The following is a 22818-nucleotide window of genomic DNA, read 5'->3' as shown; positions in this document are numbered from 1 at the left end:
AAAGAATTATCCAATAGCTGTTTTGTCTCGAAACCGTGGACTTCCTAAAATTAGAATTAATTTCAGTATTAGGCTGGACATAATCACCTAATTTTAATAGTTTGTTATATCATCAACCCTAACCTCTTACTATTTGATTTAAAATTAAATGCATATGTTTTTATATTTTAAAAAATTTGGTTCAAATCTCTTACCATACTCTCCATCTCTCTTGCTTGTTTATAACTCTAGTCCACATCTTATAAAATAAAATGAATAAGTCCTGTTATAATACATATATATATAATGATTGTCTCACACATGTTAAATTAGAAATATTAGAGATATATAAATATAATAAAAATCTCTTCACTTATTATTAATTGATTTTAAATTAAATTTATATTTATTAAAAATTATTAAATATTTGTTTTAAAATTTTAATATATTATGTTAATAAAAATTATTATTTAAGGGAAGAAAACGATAAAAGAAGAGAAAGGACTGTTATTCCTTCAAGGAAATGAGATTAAAATTTGGTTGTTTTGATATTGGATTATAGTAATAGAGTTTTTAACATTACGTAACTTAGAAGAAAATGAAATTCAGAGGAAATTAAAATTAACCAATTTGGTTTGAACATGTAACTGAATATGGGTCTTATGTTTGTGAAATGTTTATATGTATTTTGCATTCTACATGATCAAATTCTCTTTTTTTATTAAACTTAGAAAAATAATTTGTATATGCTTTGATCAAATTTTTTTTTTGGTTATACTCTATCTACTTCAATCACACCATTTTTCATGAAAAACAAAATTGAAAGAAAAAATGGAATAGAAAAATGAATATTATTTTTATAGTTATGGTTAATGAGATATATATATATATATATATACATTCGAGGTGAAAAAATAATATAGTTTCGAAGGATGAAAGTTAAAGCAATATTTCATGATTCATTTACTTTAGCTTTGGAATGCAAGAGAGAAACAATGAGCAATATGAAATGATGTTTCCAAAGGCAATGCTGCCTAATGCCAATGAGTCATGACTTTTGGGTGGGCCAGACCAATGATCCAAAAGCCATATTTTGTTTCGGGTTATGACCCAATCTAAACATCAACTCAAAGCCCACATTCATCCCCAAAATTAAAACAGTTTCAATCTTGTTCAACAATTTTATTATTTTATCCAACATCTGTGTGTGTCTACCCTTTAACAACGTGTCAGTGTCGAGAACCAAAAGCTAGACCGAAGCGCACGTGTCACCAGCCCAACTCGCCACGCATGCCAACACCCAAAACATCTCCCTTTCCTTCAACCCCACAAAAACAACCCAAATCTCCACCGGCGAAACGACACCAAAATGCGCCGTTTCGTACCCTCTCTTCTCATCCGCCATCGTTCCCTTCACCACCTCCAAAACGCCGGTCCTCTCTGCTCTCACTTGAAATCGCGGTCCGTAATCCGGTTCTCGGGACCCGAAACAATCAAATTCCTTCAGGGTCTTTTAACAAACGATGTTCGGCGATTCGGTGAACCCCCGCGTGAAGATAACTCCCCCGTTCCTACGACAAACGTGGCCTCTGTCGTAGTTCCTCCTATGTATGCAGCTCTTTTGACGCCTCAAGGAAGGTTTTTGTATGATTTGTTCTTGTATAGGCCGCCTCGCGCCGAAGAGAAGCTCGATAGGACTGGGTCGGGTCCGGGTCGTGCGTCTGGTGGGTCGGTGGAGATTCTGGCTGATGTCGATGGCTCGATCTTGGATGAGTTGTTGGCGACTTTTAAGAAGTGGGTACTTTTAGTTTACATTTTTTTAGAGATTGGACCGTTTTAATCGTAACTGGGAATTTTATTGATTTTGGGAGAATAATATTCTGTTGTGTATAGCTTGTGCATTTGAATTACTTAGGATCTCTCATTCTTTGATTAAAATCAGGTTAAATTTTTCTGTTGTTTTTAGCTTTATTTAAAATGCTTTCTTTTGTGTTTGCAAATTCTAGTAGCTACTTTGGGTGTCGTTTTGATAAGCCTCTGCTGGATAGACTGCATTTCAGTGTTGGCATTCAACAGCCATGTATAATGCCTTACTTGCGACTTTAGATATTCTGTTTGATAACTTGCTTGAATCACTACTACATTTTTTGGCTGAGAGGTCTAAAGCAGATAAGCTATCAGTCTGTATCGCTTTGTAGTTCCTCAGAGTATTATTATTTGTTAAATTCACAATCAGTATGAATTCTGGTAGTGTTGCCTTTGTTTTAAAAATGATTTGTCGAATATGTAAGTCTGAAAATGTTCTTGCATCTCTAAGGCATTCTTCTACTATACCAGCTAGTTTAAGGCATTGACTATTATACCAGCTGGTGATGTGTGTTTCTCTTTTATAGTAATGCAAACTTTAAAATTTCTGTTGACAGTCGTTCCTCTATTTGCTGTTGCAGATACCGGTTGAGGTCTAAGGTAGAAATTGAGAATGTGGCAGAAGACTTCTCTTGCTGGCAGAGGTATGGTCAGAACCTGTTTGGAAAGACACCAACTGTTGAAGAACCAGAGGCTGCTTCTGTTGGTTGGGGAATTGGTGTTGATGGTTCTGGCACAACAGCTTCACATGGCAATGATGTTGGATGGCAATGGTTTAAGGATCCCAGATTGGGTTGTCTAGGTTTTAGGGGGATCTTTCCATCCGGTACAACACGTGAGTTAACCAAACCTTTGTTGCTTCTGAAGAATGTGTTCTTATTTACATTTTTAACATAAATCATTGGCTTTGAGATAAGAATCAATTTAAGATGTACTGTTTCTATAGAAGTCAGCAATCCTCTGGTCGCTTAAACTGCAAAATTTAATATTCTCTTGTCTGTTGCAGCACCTTTAGTTGAGTCTGATAAAGAAACAGATGAAGAGAATTATCTTCTGTGGAGATTAGAGAAGGGAGTTGCAGAGGGCTCAACTGAAATTCCAAAAGGTGCCTGTTTGCTTTGTTGCTAATGGTATACTTAAGTTTCTTGAATATTTCTTGCATTTTCTAACTTTATTTTTAACTTGGCTATTCATCTTATTGTTTTTCTTCAATTTATTATGAGATGTTTCTCCTTTGTTTTTAGAGTTTAGATCTATTTGTCTGGTCTTTCTGTTGTGACATTTTTGTTATGTTGTTTAGGAGAGGCAATTCCACTTGAATACAATTTCACAGGCCTAAATGCAATCAGCTTTGATAAAGGGTGCTATGTGGGACAAGAACTCATAGCTCGTACACACCACAGGGGGGTTATTCGCAAGCGCTTGCTTCCTTTAAAGTTTCTTGACGAAAATGGAAAAGGTAGCCTCCCTCCACTGGGCTTTGATAAAGTTAATTATCTTGGCACAACACAACTAACACCTTTCTGTTATTTCAGAGGTGGAGGGAAAAGTTGCCCCTGGTTCAGAAGTGATTAACACTGCCTCCGGTAAGAAGGCAGGGACTGTGATCACTGCACTTGGCTTTTGTGGAATGGGTGTCTTGCGGCTGGATGAAGCCTTCAAAGGTTTTGGCTCATTGACACTACAAGGACAGGAGGATGTGAAGGTGGAGGCCATTAGACCAGATTGGTGGCCCACAGAATGGTTTCAAGAACATCAACAACATAGTGCCGTTGCATAGACTGCTTTGCATGCCTTGATAGTCCTCCGGATGTTGGCCTGGCTTGGCACCTCACACGGTTATAAGCAGCAGTACAACTTGTTGGAACTTTCTTTTATAACTGCTAACTTGTTTACATTTTTTTGTTCTCACCAAAGAAAGAAAAAAATAAAAGGATGTTCTCCAAGGGAAACGTCATAAGCCTTAAAAATGTGCCTTGAGAAAACTTGGCTGGTGTTGGTTCCAATCGTGGTACATTGATGCTCCATAATCAGTTCATCATAGTCCAGGAGAAAACTTGTTTGCTGGAGAGCGAATAGGTATCCAAACTAGAAAGGAAAGAACTGCCACACTATGGAATCGGGTGATTACCATTGTTTATCCGCTACTATATAATACCTGCTGTGAGGAAATAAATGTGAAATCATCGTATGTTGTATCCGCAATGTCCATGACTTTCTTAAAAATCGTCTGCCTCTCTATGGATCATGGTGCAACACAGCTACCCTACGTTCAATTTGTTATAATCAGGATGTTTGTTACCAAGCTGTTTATTCGCAGTTGAGAATTTGTGAGAAAAAGAGAATATGGTTTCTTGAAGTCCGTCTTTGGCAGAACAAATAGTGAAATTCCAGCTCCTTAATGAAAGTTGAGTGTCAGAAGAGAAAAACAACTTTACACTAGTAACGAAACCAAGTTTAAAGCGACCACAAATGGTATATTATAGGTCTAGACGACGAGCGTAGCTTTGTTTCTACTTACAAAGAAGCAATTTGTTTTTGGGAGGTTAATATGTAATTTTCCAAAATGCGAATTCGAGCTTCAAACAAGCTTGCAGGCACTACAATGTTGAACGATCACATCTCCAGACAACATAATATCCTTTTCAAATGCTTGTTGCTATGCCTAGGGGAGCAGTTCAGCGGTTTGAGGCTTGTTTTGCTCGCTCGATTGCGATTGCAAATGTAAATGCTCATGGAGATACGAATTGGTGTACGTACCAAATTGTAGGACTAGAAAGTTATTTCTCCCCACCTCTCCATAGGGCTTTTTTATTGCTAGTAATGATGGGGGAAACCCCTCCCAAGGTTTCCTTTGCAACTCCACTTTACATTAGACTGCCATCTTTTCACACCTCAATCATCATAGTCCCTGTGAAAATATCTATAACAACCAACAAAAAGCAGTTTCAGCAATCTCTTCGATCCCATCATCATCACTTCTTCAATTTGGGGAAAAGGCTCATCAAGAACTGACGTTGCAATCATTTAGCTCTTTAATTATTGTCTCCATGCTTGGTCTATCGTCAGGGTGTTCATGGGTGCAACTAAGTGCAATTTTCCCCAACTTAGCTGCCATGGATTCAGAAAATTCGCCTCTGAGATTTGTGTCAATAAAATCTTCGAACTTGCTTGATTCCGCTCCCAACCGCATTGAGCTTGTCAGTTGAAGTTTACCAGACAGGATTTGGAGAATAATCACTCCAAATGCAAATATGTCAGTCTTCTCTGTAAAACGGCCAGTGGTAATGTACTCTGGCGCTAGGTAACCCATGGCTGCACTCACTTTCAGAGTTGAGTAGACAACGTCGTCAGCAAGAATCTTATGAAGACCAGAGTCTGCAATCAATGGGTTGAATTGCTGGTCAATGAAAACTTTCTCGACAGATATGTTGCGGTGGACTATGGGCTGCTTGTTTGCTTCACTTCTGTGCAAATACTCCATACCTGTTTGAGCAAAATATAAGAATATTAGTTAAAGAGAAACATTTGAAGGACTCTTGATCCTTGATGGAAACCTGATCTGATAAACTGACCTTTTGCAATGCCATTGATGATGGAAATCCTTGTCGACCAGTCAAGAATTTGTTCACCTCCGCCTTCTATATCTAGATATTTAGATAGGTTTCCCTTAGAAGCAAAGTCATACATGAGAAAACATTCGCCTCTGCCCCTCGAGCAGCAAAACCCTCGCAGCCGAACAATGTTTTCATGTCGCAAGGAGGTTAATAAGTACAAGCCCTTAACAAACTCTGCTTCCTCGGACTTGCAGCTAGTCACGTTTATACTCCTGATGGCCACAAGAGAACCGTCTCTTAGAATCCCTTTGTAGACAGAAGAGAAATTGCTCCTTCCCAGTAAATTCATCTCGGAAAAGCACTGAGTTGCAGACTCAACTTCTTCTAGGTTGAACCTAAACTTATTCAAATGCTCCTCGGAAAATCCAATTCCTTTCCAACCATCACCTAATGGGTCCCATCCGTATGAATATTCGAGAGTTACAAGTGGAGAAACACTTCCATTCCTGTGAAATTCCTTAGCCTGGTCAGTGCTAAGGCGCCCATCAGAAGGATCAGATGTATTTCCTATCTTTTGTTTCTGCCTACGGTAGTGAACAAATGCAAGAAATCCAGCAACTACGAAAACGAAACTGACTGTAATAATCCCTGCAATAACAGGTATCTTTGGGAATCTCGATGGATTTGAGCAATCAGTGTGGTTGCAATCGCCCTGGATATTTGAAGTCTGTGAGGTAACTCCTGTAGCAGTGCCATTTAGATGTGATCGGAAAGGTTCAAGCTGGTTGATGTTGAGACCATCAAAAGGAGTGCAATCTCTCAACGTTGAAAACCCTGTGCCACATAAACCCGGGTTGTTCTCACCTTGGAATCCTCCGTTTAATCTCTTCAGACCTTGTTTTTGATTCATTGCAGACAACAAATCAGTCTAAGTTAACCATGAACAAGAAGAATCATATAAGAGCAATAATTAATGTCAAAAGTTAGTTTAGGAGAAAACAGACTTACCTGAAGGGACACTTCCATATAGAGTATTGTTTCGGATTTCTAGAATTTCCAATTGTGGAATATCAGCTAATGTTGTAGGAATTGCACCAGAGAGGCGATTATAGCTCAAGTCAAGTCTTCTTAACATTCCCAAATTCCCTATGCTGGCAGGAATTTTACCATCTAATCTGTTATATTGCAAAGCAAGAACACTTAATTTCTTCAAAGACCCTATCTCCGTAGGTATATTCCCTGTCAGCTGGTTGCAACATAACTGTAGAACTACAAATCAAACAACTTGCTCGTTAAGATGAGAGTTGAAGATCAATATCACAGTAAGATTCAAAGATATTTCCATTATTTTAAAATTCCAACAACTCAGTAAAAATCGTATAACGGTAGCAACATCTTTCAATCTCATGGTCCATAGCTTGCTGTGGGATGCATTACGTATAAATACGGAAAGGAAAGCAATTTAATTCATATATTAGCAAAGCATAGTGTGAACATCTTCCGTTGTTGAGCTGACTGATAAAGGCAAGTAGTAGGCAGCAGAAAATATCATAGAACATGTGATTTCTGTGATTCGCAACGGTAGAACGTGAAGTATAGGGGCCCAAGAAAAGCCAATTCGGAGACCGTATAACGAAGATATTTTTTAGCTATTACATTCGGCCATAACCTAAGTTATTGAATAGCTTGAAAAGTTGAACTCTATATAAAACGATTAGCTGCTATGCAAAGGGATGGAATATAAAGAAAAAGAATAAATGAGTGCCTAACTTTCATGATCTGCGTCGAGATCTACCAGAAAAATAGGTTTTTTTTGGGTCTCTGATGTACTATTGATACCGTGATATTTTGCTTGGTTTCATAGACAATTACAAACTTGACCAAGCAACCTTAACAATGTTTTATTTTGTTCTTAGAGACATGACTTCTGCCCTCTTTTGTTCAGTTCAGAACGGCTAAAGACATGGTTAAAATCATTGCCTAGTTTTGCCATAACTAATTACACAGAAAAGCGAAATGGGATTTCATGGTAAAGAAAAATTAAAGGTCCCTCCCGATACTCACTCACCCAAACAATACAAAGCATAATATAGAACCACAAGAATATGGAACTAAAGTAAACGAAAATTCAGAAACCAAAAACTGAACTAACCTTGTAAATCAGCCATGTTACCAATCTCAGGAGGAATGCTGCCGGACAGATTATTAACATTAAGATAAAGATCAGTCAATTCTCGAAGATTTGAAAGCTCTTTAGGTATCTCTCCAGACAAAGAATTGTAATGCAAGTACAAACCAGAGAGACACTTGAGTCCGGCAACAGCAGGCGACACTTTACCAGAAAGTCCCTTCCCCTGTAACGAAATGTTAGCCACCTTACGGTGCTCATTACAAGCCACACCCACAAAAGAATCACCGCAAGGATCACCATCACTTTTCCATGACTCGAGGACCATGTTTGTTGGGTCCAAAGAAGCCTTCAGCTCCATTAGAGCTCTAACCTCTGTGTTCCCATGAACCGATAGTGGAAGGTAGAATGTGAACAGCAGAAGAATGAGAAAGAACAGAAACTGAGAGATACCCATCTTTTTCCTTTGGCTGAAACCTGCCAGGGTATCCTTCTTCTTCTAATTAGTTAATAATAAAAAAGCTCAAAGACAACAAGCCATATCTGTTTCTTCCTTTAAGAGTAATTAAGTCTCCCTTTCTGTAGAATATTTGCAGTAAATTCAATAGTTAATGAAATGAAGAAGAAGATAGTGAGAACAGAGCGGCACGAAAGAGACAGAAGGAAAGAGAAGTGGAGAAGTGTAGAGCTAAGTGCATGTCAAAGTTTGAAACAGAGAATGCACCATTAATAGCGACTTTGGGGGCAACTCGACATGTTCCCATTCGAAATTTAACACCAGCGATAAAGAAATATGGGTGATGATATGATGACAGCTTCGCATCATAACTGCGACCATAGCAAGCCTTTTTCCTTCGTTTGATTTTGTAGTTTAGTTTGATTTAGGTCTGATTATCAGGAAATGAGCTGTGTGGGTGTGATTGAGTTTCTTGTCTGTGACAAGTAGGTAATACTGATAAATTTGGTGCTAGTGTGTGATCACTTTTTGTACAGAAATGGATAAGCCAAGCAGATGGGCAATTTTGGATCAATTGAGCATACGGAATTTAACTTACATGTGAGCTAGGATGATTGGAGAATTAAATTTCCCAATTGGGATCTCAATACTTAAGTAAAGGGATTACTTATTATAAGGAAAATGCATTTAACATTACTCAAAATGGATCTCGATTTCAAATTCTCCTAAAAACTTTATAAAAAGATTAAAAAGTCCATTTTCTTTCAACCTAGAAATTACTAGTAATTTATAAGGAATCCAAGGCATACGTTAAACTGATTAAGAACAATTAGTAGCAATTCAAAAAAGGTGCCAATTCTGAATTTCAAAAGTTAGAGATTTCTTTATGGGACAGTTATTCCTTCAAATTGCTCAAATTCAAACAATGTGCCGTATTTTTATTATTTTTATTTGCAGTTGTTCACCATAAAATTTTAAAAAAAGTCTAGGCTATCAGCCCATCAGGGTTATATTCCTCTCCTTGAATTGGGAAAGTTTTGAAGTCAATGGGATTTGGGTAGGGAACCTAACAAAAAATGGCCTCTCACGTGGGGTTGACAATAATACGCTCATGCCCTATTGTAGAAATCCTAGCAAGAAACAGCAAACTACCCCAAAGAAAATAAAAATAAATAAGGCCAGAAAACCAGCCTAGGAAGTGGATGAACTGGAGATCACCGCCTTATTTATTTTCCTATTCCTTTTGGTGGGATTGTTTTTTCCCTTCTCGAGGAGGGGGCAGACGGTGGTTGACTGAACCAGTTTGATCATGTCACTCACGTCAAACGTGCAACAAGCCAAAATGTCCTTCGGATTTGCTTCGTATAAGGGATTCTTGACCCAATAAAAATAAGTAGGACAAATATTATACAACTATTCCCTTACCTTGGATTCTCGTAAAACCCTAATTCATAGCCCACACCAACACATCATTTTAACAGTTTAATACATTTTTCGTCACTAATAACTAGTGCTTTTTCCTCTCAAAGAGGGGAAAAAGGGGGTCCATTTTGGGATCTTTTGTCTCAATGATCTTTGATTACCTTTGTTGAAATGTTGTGTTTGCAATGCCGACACTGGGAAAATGGTTCATCCGGTTGTCCCCATCATCTTACTAATGGCCTTTGGTTGAACACTTTGCTTCGAGTTCCTGTTTTGTGATCAATTGCTGATGTTATGGCTACTTAATTATACCACCATTTACATGTTTGATACGCACCTGAAATCTATATGTGTAAACTTTACATGAAACAAACAAATGTAATTCAAAATTGAACAATTAAATATTGAAACTGAATCCGTCCTTCAGAGGAAAAAAAATTCCTTTGCAATTTTCAAAGGGTAGTTAATGTGATAGAGGGACACTCGAATCAAAACAAAATGAGTAAGAGGCAAAACTAGAGGGATTGGTCCCGCGATTAGACACAACATGATACTCAATTAAAGAATTGGATCGTGCACAAGAAAAAGTAGTAGGCCCCCAACTTTACACTTTGAACGATGAACCATCTTTTCCCATGTTCTAAAAAGATATCGACCTCTTGTACCTGACTGCCTCTCACAGGGTATAATTTAAGCAAGAAAGGGAAAGAACTAGGGCAAGTGGTGAAAAAAAAAAAAAGGATGGCAGATACTGGCCATGATGACAAAGAAAATCATGCCATTTCATTGAAATATCATGGTGTTTTCAACTTACCCTCCCCGCCATTAATTCTCCATCGCAGTGGTAGGAAAAAAAATGGATTAAATTAATTTATCGGAAAAAAAAAGTCCAAAATTCTAGGCAAAAAGACAAAACAAATGTATTTCTTCTCCAAAGGGTTTGATTGCAATACGCGTACTTGAATTAATGCAAAACAAGATTGGAATATATGCTTAATTAACATTGATTTTTCTGTCTTTGGTTTTTTCCACTCTTCTTCGTTCTAGAAATGTTTACCGTTTGAGATTGACGGGTATCTAACAACCACTACTTGTTTAGTCAAATGTCGCAGGGACATAAAGACCTGTCTTTCTTATGATTAGAATTTTGGTGTGGATACTTTAAATTTTTTCTTCTTGCACAAGGGTCAGGTATCAACAAGAAAAAGTGTCCTCTTTAATGAAAGACGTTCACTTCCTTTGCATTATAATCATCTCTTCACATCTTCCACGGGGGCAGCAAAATTTCTCCCAGTCGTAATAGTTTCCATAAACATCTCCCCTAATGGCGGGTTTACTTTTAAGTTTTAATGAAGAGTTAAAAGTTTTCTTCTTGGAAAACAAAAACAAACAAGATATGACTGTTGATTATTAGTTTAAACTTTAACCATGGAAAGACCTAGAAAGGATAAATGACCATAGGCAATCGAAAGGTCTAAAGGTATGCTAAAGGTGATGTTATTGCATTTGGAACATAAACAAAAAAAAAAAAGAATTCTTTGATTGCTTTTTGATTTAATATAGCAAAAAATAGATAAAAATATGTAATTATTGGAATTTTTATGAATAGTTTAGAGGTTTTTTTAGACATTATGTCAAATTTAAATTTAAAAATGGACTTAAAGCTATATGCTTGAGGTAATTTTGACCAATGAAAAAAAATCATTTTACCCTACTTCCAATCTTGCACAAACCAAACGTGATATAAGACAAAAATCATCATATCTTATTTTTAATCTTTGCACACATCAAACATAAAATAACAATGCCCTTTCTTATCTTATTTTATGTTATACTCTCCATCATCCTACATATCAAACTCAAAGCCGTATTGCACTTGACTATAAGGGGCCTTTCGCAGCTTGAATGTTGGTAACCTTTTGGCAAATCTGATAACTCCTGAAATTGTACTACACTCTCAAATCCAAGTGAACATGAAAGTTTAGACTGAATATGATGAGAATTGCAGAGCAAGGAAGCTTGGCATTTATGCCAAGTTGGGTCTTGGTAGTGTAGAAGCTCTGGTCTTGATGTTAATGGGACATAGATCCACGAGTATGGCACTGTAGAAGCTTTAGGGTGAAGTTAATGGGGCAGACCCATGAGCCTTGGGCCAACATTAGAACAATCATTGCAAGAAACAAGGACTGTTCCTCCAACCCAAAAAACATAAAAGGATGATTCATATAATTGCAAGCCTGAAATCCGTGTTCTTCGGGCCTTGACTTGGACCTTTTTAACAGACAAACATACTATTGCAATAAAATGGTCCGAAGACAAATAATAAATTCGAAAATAATTGTGAAGGCTATAACATAGGTTTAGGACAATGGAGTAGAGTCTACACTAAGAAAAATAGTTTATGACAAAGATTAGTTTTTTTTTATTCATAAAATAATATTTTATTTATGACAAAGATTAGTTTGAATTATATGTTCTCTCAAGGTGATCTAGGTAAGCAAAAACAAGGAAAGAAAAAGAAAAAGGAAAGTGGCTTGAATTATATGAGCCCTTCAAATATAAGAAGAGATTATTAAATATAATTTAACTTAGGCATGTAATTAATATATATGTAACGTCTTAATTAATTGAAATCACCTGTGATTGTGGACCCATTTCCGATTCCCAATAATCTTACGCCTCCTCAGCAATCAGCATCTACATAGAATAATTGAACGGGACAAGTCGCACCTTTTAACTATTTTCTGTGTCAGAACCATAAAACGACGTCGCTTTCTCTTAAAAATCACACCATTAATTCGCCACCGTTTCAGGCAACTCTCCGACCCTCGCTCCTCTCCTCACAACAACAAACACTTGAAATCAAAATTCAAAGACAACAAGAAGCAACAAAAGAAAGAACATTTCATTTCTTCCTTCAAAGCTAAAGCGCCCAAACCCGTAATCCCGAACCGTAGAAAATGGGCAAGGATCTAAGCGACGACCAAGTCTCATCAATGAAAGAGGCTTTCACTCTCTTCGACACCGACGGCGACGGCAAGATCGCTCCATCGGAGCTAGGGATCCTAATGAGGTCTCTCGGGGGAAACCCGACCCAAGCCCAACTCAAAGCTATAGTCGCTGAAGAGAAGCTGACGGCGCCATTTGACTTCCCTCGTTTTTTAGATCTCATGGCGAAGCACATGAAACCTGAGCCTTTCGATCGGCAGCTACGCGATGCTTTCAAGGTGCTGGATAAGGAGTCGACCGGGTTTGTCTCTGTGGCGGATCTGAGACATATATTGACTAGCATTGGGGAGAAGCTGGAGCCGTCGGAGTTCGATGAGTGGATCCGGGAAGTGGATGTCGGGTCGGATGGGAAGATCCGTTATGAGGAATTTATTGCCAGGATGGTTGCTAAGTGAGAAAGGTCATTAATGTTTGTTCTGTCTGTTCTTTGATTTTCAAGAAAATGTTCTTTTGTTTTTGGGGGGAAGTTAGGGTCTGTTTGGATTTGATGTGGGGGAGGATAATGTTTTTTTTTGTTTTCGTTTGTTTCTATGGAATTGTTGGAAGTAATGCTAACTCTCTTTCTTAGAGAATTTGATTGGTGTGTAGCTATGTAATTTATATTAATATCTTGTGTTTGGTTTGGTTTTGTATTAGAAATTTGTGTTCTTTCCCCCATGTTTTTGAGGAATTTGTTTCAACAATCTTTTGTTGTGAACCGATTGTTTTGTTTGTATAATGTCCATGTATTAATCTTATGGAGTTGGTGAAATTAGAGGGAAGTGTTTATTTTCATCGGAGAATAGTTTGTCAATGAGAGGGAATGCTGATTCAAGGATGCTAATTGTGATGCCTAAGATAAAACTGATTGAAGAAGTTTCTTAATTCTGCAGTGGCCGCTAAGGTTTCTTAATTCTCAACTGGTATTATGGTAGAGTGCTATCTTTAGTCGTCTCTTTTAAGGAAAGGAAGGATTTGCATTGAATCCTTGAATTTTGTGAGCCTCTTTTGTTAAAATTCAGAGAGTATGTGTTGTACTTGTAATTTGACAGATTGAGAGATGTATGAAAGCCCTCCCTTTCCTCCCAATTGACATCTTTATTTTTGTAAACTTTGTATCCATTATCTATATTATCATTGAGTTGGGTTGAGAGGAACTTTAAAATTGAGTTCGTAGGTCGAGCATGTACTGATGGATGATCAATTTCAACCATCTTGCCTCGACATTGTTGTCTCGATCATGGTATGACTTATGGCCAAAAGGTAACTGCAAATTTGATTGTGGACTTGCATCAGTTGCTGGTGTTTTATCTTACATCAATCAGAAGTAAACTGATACTAAGCCGCTAGCTTAATTTTTAGGGAAGAGTGTACATCGTAGTAAAATGATGGAATTTAGTGTATGGTGAGTTTGCTATTATGCGGTTTTCATTGTAAAAGTCTGCAAATTTATGATGTAAGGATCTGACTTACCTTTTGATGGTTGCAGAAAGCCTTTAGTTGAATGGAGGACCAAAGACCACCACCTTCACCTACAAATTTATTCAGAATAGGATAGATGATTATTCATAACCTTGTTTGAGCAATCATTGTTGCCAGGAAGTGCTATCTTGGCCTTTGGGTCCTTTTCCTTTAACGCCATGCTTAAAAGGATGCCAGCTTATATCAGTCTTATGCTTGATAGCTTTAAATAAGGCTGTGGGGCTGTGATGTGTGATCCATCATTTTGATGAATTATCTTGTCCTGCACTTCTAGTCTTTGGTTCTTTTGATGTGCAAAAATAGATGAAGTCTGCTCCTTTGCTTTCTAGTTGCAGCCTCACTGGTCCACCATTAGATTTTATGTTGAGCTTTGTCCAATGATGGTAGCATTCAGTAGTGGCGAGTTGCTTTGTGTAGGTGACAGCAAACAGAATACGAAGCCCTCCTTTTTCTGGAAATGATGCTTGAAACTTGTAAATATATACTTAGGTATTGAAGAATGTACAAGCACAGTGCAGTATGGGTTTGTTTAGCCATCAACAGAGAGTCAGAACTGAAGATCCAGGACTCAGAACAGGGGCTTGCATTTAGTTGATCTTGTTAACATGTTAATGTTGGAATCAAATGTTGATCCTTTATGATCCTTATTTTTCAATTAGCGTGGATGTCACGAGGTTGGAATGGGATTATTGTAGTTAACTAACCTTGTTTTGCAGCTTAATATACATCTATTGTTTAGATTCTGCGAGTAGTGGACAATGCGAGCTGAATTTCATGTTCGACTACTATGAACAACATAGATTGCCTTACTCTGAACTTCTTGGAAAAAGAGCAGCTCAAGTTCTCTTTGTTTCAGTCAGTGAAAATGCATAGAATGGACAATGAAAGCCCGTTGCAGTTGCTTGGTGCTTGGTTTGACCTAGCAATCACTTATTATTTGGTTCTCTTCATAAGTACTGTGTGATTGCCAGGGATTACCAACTTGGCTTAAATTAATTGCTGTAAGATTTTAAAAAATCTAAATGACTATGAGTTATGCACATCATTTCAATGTCATTTGACGATGATTAAAGAGAGAAGAAATAGAGACAAAGTAAATTGGGGTTGATATGGTTGGAACCTAATGATATGTTGGAGGTTTTCAGACGTGGCCTGTTCCTGAAATGAAACTTGATATAATTCTCCATGCTGGCAAACAAATCAGCACACAATTCAAGCAAAATAACAATTCTCAGCACATGATGACACGCTAAGACATAAGTGAGGATTGAGGTGTGAATTGGAAAAAATAAATGTAAGACAATAATGCTCCTTGACTATCCCAAAAATGGTTAGCACAAAGAACTTCATCATTGTTTCAGTGTCATTATAAATATCCCACATTACTAGACAGATTCTCACCGGAAAGGTCTTACTCGTGAAATCAGGACATAACAGGCCTCCAGTCCAGAGTTCCAACACTTTCTCTAAGCAACCAGAGTGCTTGCCGTGGTTGACTCGCTGCAGAGACAGGATAAAAAAGTTCACAATCATGTAGGAGAAAGGAAAATGGTCAAGCTTCAATTGACAGACAAAGATGCAAAGAACTAACTATTTCCAAACAGGAGGGAGCTTCTTAGTCTTCTTGTAATAACGAGCGAGCCGGTGAATTCTACTCTCCACAAGAATCAACCTGAACTTGGAATCTTTATCCTTCCTATTGCTCTCCAAATGCTTCCGAATCGCCACCGCCTTCTTTATCAAATGGTAAAGATCTTCAGGAATCTCCGGCGCCAATCCTACCCCAATTTAACAATCCTCAAACGCAAAAGTACCACTGCAGACACAACGTTTTCGTATCTGAAAAGAAAGGAAAAGTTTTACCGTGAGCTTTGAGAATGCGGAGGATCTTGCTGCCGGTGACGCTTTTGACCTGAGCAACACCGTGAGAGTCACGAAGGGTGACACCAATTTGTGATGGAGTCAAGCCTTTCTTGGCAAATTTGCAGATGTTTTCCTCCACCTGAATTTCAATAACAAGTAAGAAATCAAGGAGAATAAAAAGAAAGGGAAAAATGGAATTATTTTAGTTTGTTTAGTTATAGGCGTTTACGTCTTGAGAGGAGATTTTGAGCCAGGTGGGAGGGGTGCGTCTGTAGGGTAATGCAGAGGCTGAAATTCCCTTCCTGCTACAACAAAAAAGAACGGATGAGATTTAGCGTTAAATAATTACTTTTAAGTGAGAGATTAAGTGAAGAGAGTTAGCAAGTGTGGGGCTGACCCGCGACTGTGCATGCGACCCATGGTGACTGGTTATGGACAGTGCGGGCGGCCGGGGGGCCTCTTGGGTTGCGTTTCGGAGGCCGGCAATCCAGAAGCACGAAAAGGTAGCCCTATCATTCAAGTTTGGTTCTACGTACAAGAGCCTGTTTGGTATGGATATTTTTTGTTTAAAAATTATTATAAAATTTTTATAAAAAATAATAATTTTTAAAATTAAATTAAATCTGTTTGATAAATTTATTTTTATAATTTTTTTTATAAATAAGTTATTTAACAAAATAATTTATGTAAGTTTTAATTTTAAAAATTATCATAAAAAGTATTTAATAAATAATTTTTTATTAATTATAAATTCTTTTATTTATAATAAAAATGTTAATTTTATTTTTTATTTATAAAAAGTATAAAAAGTGTTTTTATATAATATAAAATTTATAATTAATAATACATCATATAAAAATAAAAATAGATAATATTAGAATTATTTTTAATAAATGAGGACATTTTTAAAATAAAAAGAAAAATTATCCTAAAAAAGAAGCTTGTTTTTTTTTAAAAAAAAAAAAAGGAGGGAAAGCTCTTCTATGGAGCTTTTTGCAAAACTTTTTTTTTAATTTTATTCTTTAAAAAAATTACTTATTTTTTTAAGAGTTTTTTTAAATTCTTATTTGGCATGATTTTTTTATTTTAAAAGGTGAATAAACTAAAAAAAAACTAATCCAAACAAGTACCAAGGAAAGGGTTTTCACTTTCAAGGATAAGCAGTTAGTCAGCGACGTCATTTAAGTTTAGACCCATGCTTTTGCATGATAAATTGTCAGACTTTTAATGAACACATTTTCTTATATTTTTGGTTTTTGGTTTTCTCTTTGAGACAAGTAGGATGGAAATTCCTTCATAAAATTATAAACGAAAAATAAAAAGAATGAACAATCTATTGGAACGGGTACAATCTATCTATTTCGAAGGATGGTAGTTTTCAGATCCTGCAGGATTTACAAGGTCCCAGGTGCACAACATATTATTTGAATTCAATAAAAGCAAGAACTTTGAAATAATGCAACAGGTAAGACATTGTCAACGGAAACCGCAGGTTGGTCTGCAACAATTGCTTGTATCAACAACAATGATGAGAAGAAAGTGCTAATTTATGGTCTATTTTACACCAGTTGTCTGAATTTCCAACCATAACTAGAAGTAATGTACAATGACTCCACGTAAAAGGGAAGCAAAGAGAAAATAAAGAACTCCCATGTCGATTGAAGAAGGATTTTAGAGGCTACAGTGTGTTGATTCTTCAACAATGCAGAATGCCTCAAACAAATTGCGCCTTCATGACCAAGGGAACAAACTTTTGCATTGCTGAGGAGCTGGTCATCAAGGCCATGAGATTCTGAACTTTCAGGAGCTGGAGGCAACTGTCTTTCTTCAGAAGTACTTTCGGGATTGCCCCCATTATCTTTTGGTGGGTCATCACTATCCTTCTTTTCATCATTTTCTTTGCTAGGGCTTCCACCAGTGCCATCTTTTGGGATGCTCCGAACCAAATCTGGCTGAGCTTCTACCCCAACTCGTCTCAGGTGCAGCTGCCATGTTTCAGATACCAGTTGAAATAACAATCTTCTTGGTATACTGACAGTACTATCATTATGAGATAAGTCCTGTGTTTATATGGACACATCATATACCTGGAGATGTAGGTTGACTTCATCTGGGCGGGAAAGAAATGGAAAATCACCTCCTGTTTTCAGATAAGCTCGCCTTGCACCTGGATACCTCTCACTCAGCTGATCTTTCAGTTGTTGAGGAATTGCAGAGAAATCATTTGTCTTTGAGACCGAGTGCGAAACCATGTCAACAATAGAGCTATCAGGTAAAGCTTATCTTTCCCCTTCAAATATAAAAAACTAAAGGGAAAAACTTCATAATATGAGTACAAATGTTGCAAGAAGGAAATCATCTTGTGCTTTAAAACATTTCTACAGCCATGCGGCTAGGAAAATTTTGCATGTTAACCTGCAAAGTAACTAAAAAATCTAAAAATTGGAGAGATGAACAAAAAAATTTAAACGATCACACTTCATAGAATTACAAGATATATCTCATTTACTTTTAAAGGAAAAGGCTAACAGCATACGAAGATGGAGAAACCATCTATTTTGTTTATCCTTGTCCAGCTTAGCAAAGAAACCTTGATTCCTAAAAAAGCATGAATATTTAAAATATATTTGTGTGCACACCCATGAAAAGCAAGTTTCAGACAACTTACATCCATGATAGTAATAAATGAATCTGAAAGTAGAAGGGGTCCAACTGAAGCACTATCAACTGTCAAAGTCAACCTGGATGCCAAGTCTTCTCTTGAGAGTGTTTCAACCTGACATGATTGTCACATATGGCCTCAGATAAAGAAGGCAACCTCTTTCTTATGGTAGATCGTATTGCTTTTAAAGCAGCAAAATACAATGTGCATACTTCTAACTGAAAAAGCGTTTACCTACAGAAAATAAAAGGGCTTGTTCCCCTTGCCCATCAAAGAAACAAGGAAAAGAGCCATAGAGAGGGGGAGAGAGAGAACAATTCTACGAAAAACACCGTTTAGAATTTCACCACATAAATCCACCTCAACTGATTACATTTCTAAATTGATAGAACCAAGTTAAAAACCTAGCAAAACTACGCTTGAATCCCATGTAGCTTACAGAAACACAGAACTTTCCCTTGCCAGGATGATCAATCTAACTAAGGAAGTGGATGAAGGATAACAAAGGCTGGAAATAAGACTAGTTGACTATATATGATAAAGCACCTACTGAGAGGATAACAAAAAGCACTGTGCATTGGAAAACTGCGATATATGCAATCTCTGAAGCAAGATTACTTCAGGATTATAATGAGGGCACAACAAGCAAGTGATGTGAATCTCATCCAAAACGATAAAACAAAAATACCAATACAGAAAAATGTTCCAGGTGTTCCTAGAAGCCTACCTGTGAAACGACAAAGTCCACTGAATCAGCAATAAAAGGTTCATGAGGGCCATCACGAATTCCTGTTAAGATGTATCGTTTCAACAAAAAAGACGGGGTCCAACCAACACTGCATGTGGCAAGTTAATATCTTAAGAACACTTTTTGTAATTACATGCAATAAGTAATAAAGATCATGCAAGCAAAAAAACTGAGAAATAATTGCAGGAACTATTAAAATAAATAAGAATACTTGTAAACCTAATATGCAAGAAACTATGTATAGCAATAAGTAAAATTATACCATGGGAAAGCCTATTTTATATAAAAAAAATATAAGTGAAAGCAGATTAACATATTTTTCCTGTCACCCAACAAATGCATTTATACAGGCGAGCGTAATTTACAGGGAATTGACTCATTGTAAGGAAATTTGTTCTAACTTGATGCCCCACTAAACCGCACACATGCAATTATTTGATTTCAAAAATACCAAATAATTTACAGTCCAGTGAGAGGCATATCTTATGCAAATGAGTAAGTCATCAATGCATAATCCAACAAATGAAGAAATTTTGATTATATCCAGCTTAGAGTTGACTACAAGAAATGTGAAGACATACATAGGCGCCCAAGGCATTGCTGCGGCAAAACTGCGTGTTTCCAAAAATGCATTTGATAGAATTAAGGATTTAACCCGTCTTGGACGATGTTGAGCAAAAAGTTGAGCTAGGAAGCCTCCAAGGGATGTACCATATAAATGTATCTGTACAAGACATGTTACTTACTAAGCAAATTTTACAATTCAACATGAACTACCCCTGCCATAAACTTGACTGACAATATAGTTCCAACAGTGGAACCAGCAAATCAGGATAAATTTGTCATTTTAGAACCTTTCCACAAACTTACTATAAAACTAATATAGTAAAATATTTTTTACTTTAAGTAGGCAACCTATTCTTTATTTCAGAAACATATAATAGGAAATACGAAATATGCACTGAAAAAGACAAATAGATGCTGTAGTGGGGAAGGAATGAAGGATAGGCCAGAAATATATTAAGCTCTCACATGGTGAACATCGATGGCATCCAAGAACTTTTCAAAACTTTGAATCCACTCTTGATGATTCCAAACACGTGGAATATCAACAGAAATCACCCGGTAACCCTGGACATTTGTGAAACTTTAATTATTAGACTTAACAAGAAGTAAAAATTCTTCACAATAGTCTAATAATTTTTGGTAATAAACCATATAATAATTTTAATAAATCCATTATACAGAACAAGAATAATGTCTCCCTCATCCAATAAATGAAATGAGGAAATTTCAGGCTGGCAGTGGTCAAAAGAAATTTGGAACTCTACTTATTAAAGACATAAGATGCATAATGCTAGGAGCTAACTCTCTGAACAACAAACAGAACCAAAAATATCCATGACAAGCAGAACTACAAAATCTCCAGTTTATCATAACACTAAAACCAATAATGAGACAGGAATATAGTCATACAAAAAACTGATAGCTTATAGAGGTTTCCTTCTGTTTTTCATGTAGTTTTGAAGAGATAAAACAGCCTATGTCAGCTCCCATAGGATATCTTCCAAGAACTAAAGAAGCAGCAAATAGGAAGAAAAAAAAAACTATCTAGAACTAGTCAAAGATACTATAATTTATAGCTTAAAACCTTCATGGATAAGGACATGATCTGTTTGTAGTAGACATCGGCTGTCCCTGTAGTTCCAGGAAGACATATGATAGGAGGAACCACTTTGGGACCAAAATCATAATATCGCCACTGCTTTGTGCCAATCTGTGGGAGAAACAAACAACTCCTAAAATGAGATCCATAACGGTTGATAAAAAGTAATAGCAGAGTCCCTCTCTGTGTCTCCATTCAAGAGGTATGCTAAGCCATGCAAATAACATAAAAGTTGGGTCAACTATCCCAGACTTCAAGCGATTAACAGTAAAAAAAATAAACAAAACAACAAGAAAGGCATAAAACTTGTCAGAAAATCAGAATGTATCTTCATGAACAACATTATAATTAACAGCGATACAGTTTATTGAAGCTAAGGAGTTCACAATCATGAGCATAAAAGTTTAAGAATAATAACAAAATTCTAGCATGAAGGAAAACCTGACAACTACTAACTGGTCAATAACCTTTCAAACATATGCATCCTCAGTGATACAAAGCCAACAAGTAAATCACACCATAACAGAATTCAACAATTAGCATAAGCAAAAATCAATCTTCAGGTCTCAAATTGAAATCCGTTTACAAAATTTTTTTTCCAATGTGTAAAAATCAAAGCTCATACGTATCCCTAACTTACCATAAAAGGACATTCACAGCTGAAACCAATTCAGACCCAGCATAAATAGTAAACTATAAGTACAAAGCATAAAATTAAGCAAACGATAGACACACCCAGAACAACATTCTGCAATCCTGAGATCAGAATTCTCATCAAAACAATACCATATCTAGAACAAAAACATAAACTCTAACATAATAAGAGTAAACCATAAAACCCAACATCAAAATTGTATAAAATTACGAGAAAAAATGAAAAGTGGAAATTAAAAAATATAGAAAGAGAGTTGGGAAAAAAAAAACTTACAGGGATCTTGTGAAGAGGAACTTGGGACTTGAAGTGGATGTAATCTCCGGGCGCCGAGAAGACGCCTTTCATTGCTGAATACAATCACTTTACATTCATTCTATTCGATTCCTTCTTTTTGAATCAATCAATTAAATCGATCGACGATCTCTCTGTTTTAATTTTCTCTCTCTCTTATTATTGTTCCTAACTTTCTAGTATTAGTTGTTCTTTCCAATTATCCCCTTTATTTTTTTCAAGTTTTTAAATTCTAATTTGACGAGAAGACGAGAGAACCCACGTGGCTGGGAGTTAACAGTCAATTGACGGAAACGTTTCTCAGCTGCCCGTCAGCGTTTTCTCAAGGGTGTGCGCAGTTTAATTTCATGCACCCTATTGGCGCATTTTAGATACAGTGGCATCTTCCGAAATTCCTTCCATTCTTATTATCGAACATTTAAAAAATAAAACTACTCCAAAGAAAAAAGAGTAAAAAGTATTTACAATAAATTAATCAGAGTTAAAATTAGTATAAGAGTAAGAATCATTAGAGGGAGTATGTTGAATAAATTTTGACATAATAATTTAAAAAGTTTATGAATTATTTTTGAAAAATTAAGTAAATTTTTATTATTTATTATATTTAATTAAATTTTTATATTTTTATTTTAAATTAAATAAAATTTTGTAATTAATAATTGACTAATTATATTAAAAAACAGTTTGCAGGTAGACTTACACTAATTAAATCTGTTTTATTAACCATTTCTTACTATGTTATGCAGACAGTTTCGATACCAGTCAATATTTGCTGGAAAATTGAAGCATGTTGTAGGGAGGTTTTTATGGGGAGGTGATTCAAACAGTCACAAAATCAACTACTCAAGTGGCAGGATGTTTGCAAACCTAAAGAGGAAGGCGACTTGGAAATTCGTCATTTACAGGCTATAAATGATGCATTATTGATGAAAATTTGTTTGAAGATTATAACTAAGCCAGATGAATTATGGGTGAGAGTTCTACAGGAAAAATATAATATTGGAGCCAACTAGCATTAATCGAGCTGGGTCTTCTGCTCTCTGAAATTCGATAA

General features: G+C 36.3%; 5 protein-coding genes across 6 annotated transcripts; 2 read left to right on the top strand and 3 right to left on the bottom strand.

Annotated features, from left to right (window-relative positions):
• On the top strand, positions 1280–4050 carry LOC18606358 (putative transferase At4g12130, mitochondrial). Its single transcript, XM_007039917.2, has 5 exons — positions 1280–1773; positions 2427–2680; positions 2852–2950; positions 3146–3304; positions 3381–4050. The coding sequence occupies exons 1-5, from the start codon at positions 1349–1351 to the stop codon at positions 3623–3625; spliced, it is 1182 nt and encodes a 393-aa protein (XP_007039979.2). The 5' UTR covers positions 1280–1348; the 3' UTR covers positions 3626–4050.
• Positions 4212–8327, bottom strand: LOC18606357 (probable leucine-rich repeat receptor-like protein kinase At2g33170). Its single transcript, XM_007039916.2, has 4 exons — positions 7555–8327; positions 6411–6671; positions 5421–6296; positions 4212–5331 (listed from the first exon to the last, which is right to left on the bottom strand). The coding sequence occupies exons 1-4, from the start codon at positions 7985–7987 to the stop codon at positions 4850–4852; spliced, it is 2052 nt and encodes a 683-aa protein (XP_007039978.2). The 5' UTR covers positions 7988–8327; the 3' UTR covers positions 4212–4849.
• Positions 9659–16254, bottom strand: LOC18606355 (40S ribosomal protein S13). 2 transcript variants are annotated; one of them, XR_001927270.1, is made up of 6 exons: positions 16140–16254; positions 15972–16044; positions 15743–15881; positions 15471–15657; positions 15281–15379; positions 9659–9677 (listed from the first exon to the last, which is right to left on the bottom strand). XR_001927270.1 is itself a non-coding variant. In XM_018118445.1 (5 exons), the coding sequence occupies exons 1-5, from the start codon at positions 16160–16162 to the stop codon at positions 15346–15348; spliced, it is 456 nt and encodes a 151-aa protein (XP_017973934.1). In that variant the 5' UTR covers positions 16163–16254; the 3' UTR covers positions 15137–15345. The 2 variants fall into 2 exon arrangements, 1 of the variants encoding a protein (XP_017973934.1); XM_018118445.1 differs by lacking the exon at positions 9659–9677 and having other exon boundaries at positions 15137–15379.
• LOC18606356 (probable calcium-binding protein CML13) lies at positions 12127–13192 on the top strand. The gene has a single exon (XM_007039915.2). It carries the CDS (start codon positions 12370–12372, stop codon positions 12811–12813), a length of 444 nt encoding a protein of 147 aa, XP_007039977.1. The 5' UTR covers positions 12127–12369; the 3' UTR covers positions 12814–13192.
• LOC18606354 (maspardin) lies at positions 17150–21968 on the bottom strand. Its single transcript, XM_007039912.2, has 8 exons — positions 21747–21968; positions 20804–20929; positions 20185–20283; positions 19734–19876; positions 19132–19240; positions 18411–18518; positions 17830–17970; positions 17150–17727 (listed from the first exon to the last, which is right to left on the bottom strand). Exons 1-8 carry the CDS (start codon positions 21816–21818, stop codon positions 17302–17304), a joined length of 1224 nt encoding a protein of 407 aa, XP_007039974.2. The 5' UTR covers positions 21819–21968; the 3' UTR covers positions 17150–17301.

This window comes from Theobroma cacao, chromosome 3 (genome assembly GCF_000208745.1).
Source record: "Theobroma cacao cultivar B97-61/B2 chromosome 3, Criollo_cocoa_genome_V2, whole genome shotgun sequence".
Classification (NCBI taxonomy): Eukaryota; Viridiplantae; Streptophyta; class Magnoliopsida; order Malvales; family Malvaceae; genus Theobroma; species Theobroma cacao.
Note: the sequence above shows the minus strand (reverse complement) of the source record. Positions and strands in the feature narration are given on the sequence as shown.

What these genes read in the sequence shown, in the direction of transcription:
- LOC18606356 (XM_007039915.2), top strand. Translation starts at nt 12,370, where the DNA reads ATGGGCAAGGATCTAAGCGACGACCAAGTCTCATCAATGAAAGAGGCT.
- LOC18606354 (XM_007039912.2), bottom strand. Translation starts at nt 21,818, where the DNA reads ATGAAAGGCGTCTTCTCGGCGCCCGGAGATTACATCCACTTCAAGTCC. An exon ending in TGGACTTTGTCGTTTCACAG is followed by an intron (nt 18,519 to 19,131) that starts GTAGGCTTCTAG and finishes CAATCATGTCAG; the next exon opens with GTTGAAACACTCTCAAGAGA. An exon ending in AAGTCAACCTACATCTCCAG is followed by an intron (nt 17,728 to 17,829) that starts GTATATGATGTG and finishes GAAACATGGCAG; the next exon opens with CTGCACCTGAGACGAGTTGG.
- LOC18606357 (XM_007039916.2), bottom strand. Translation starts at nt 7,987, where the DNA reads ATGGGTATCTCTCAGTTTCTGTTCTTTCTCATTCTTCTGCTGTTCACA. An exon ending in TAACATGGCTGATTTACAAG is followed by an intron (nt 6,672 to 7,554) that starts GTTAGTTCAGTT and finishes TTTGATTTGTAG; the next exon opens with TTCTACAGTTATGTTGCAAC. An exon ending in CATCAATGGCATTGCAAAAG is followed by an intron (nt 5,332 to 5,420) that starts GTCAGTTTATCA and finishes TTGCTCAAACAG; the next exon opens with GTATGGAGTATTTGCACAGA.
- LOC18606355 (XM_018118445.1), bottom strand. Translation starts at nt 16,162, where the DNA reads ATGGGTCGCATGCACAGTCGCGG. An exon ending in CCGCATTCTCAAAGCTCACG is followed by an intron (nt 15,658 to 15,742) that starts GTAAAACTTTTC and finishes AAATTGGGGTAG; the next exon opens with GATTGGCGCCGGAGATTCCT. An exon ending in CTCCCTCCTGTTTGGAAATA is followed by an intron (nt 15,380 to 15,470) that starts GTTAGTTCTTTG and finishes CTGTCTCTGCAG; the next exon opens with CGAGTCAACCACGGCAAGCA.
- LOC18606358 (XM_007039917.2), top strand. Translation starts at nt 1,349, where the DNA reads ATGCGCCGTTTCGTACCCTCTCTTCTCATCCGCCATCGTTCCCTTCAC. An exon ending in TTGTTGGCGACTTTTAAGAA is followed by an intron (nt 1,774 to 2,426) that starts GTGGGTACTTTT and finishes TTGCTGTTGCAG; the next exon opens with ATACCGGTTGAGGTCTAAGG. An exon ending in CTCAACTGAAATTCCAAAAG is followed by an intron (nt 2,951 to 3,145) that starts GTGCCTGTTTGC and finishes TATGTTGTTTAG; the next exon opens with GAGAGGCAATTCCACTTGAA.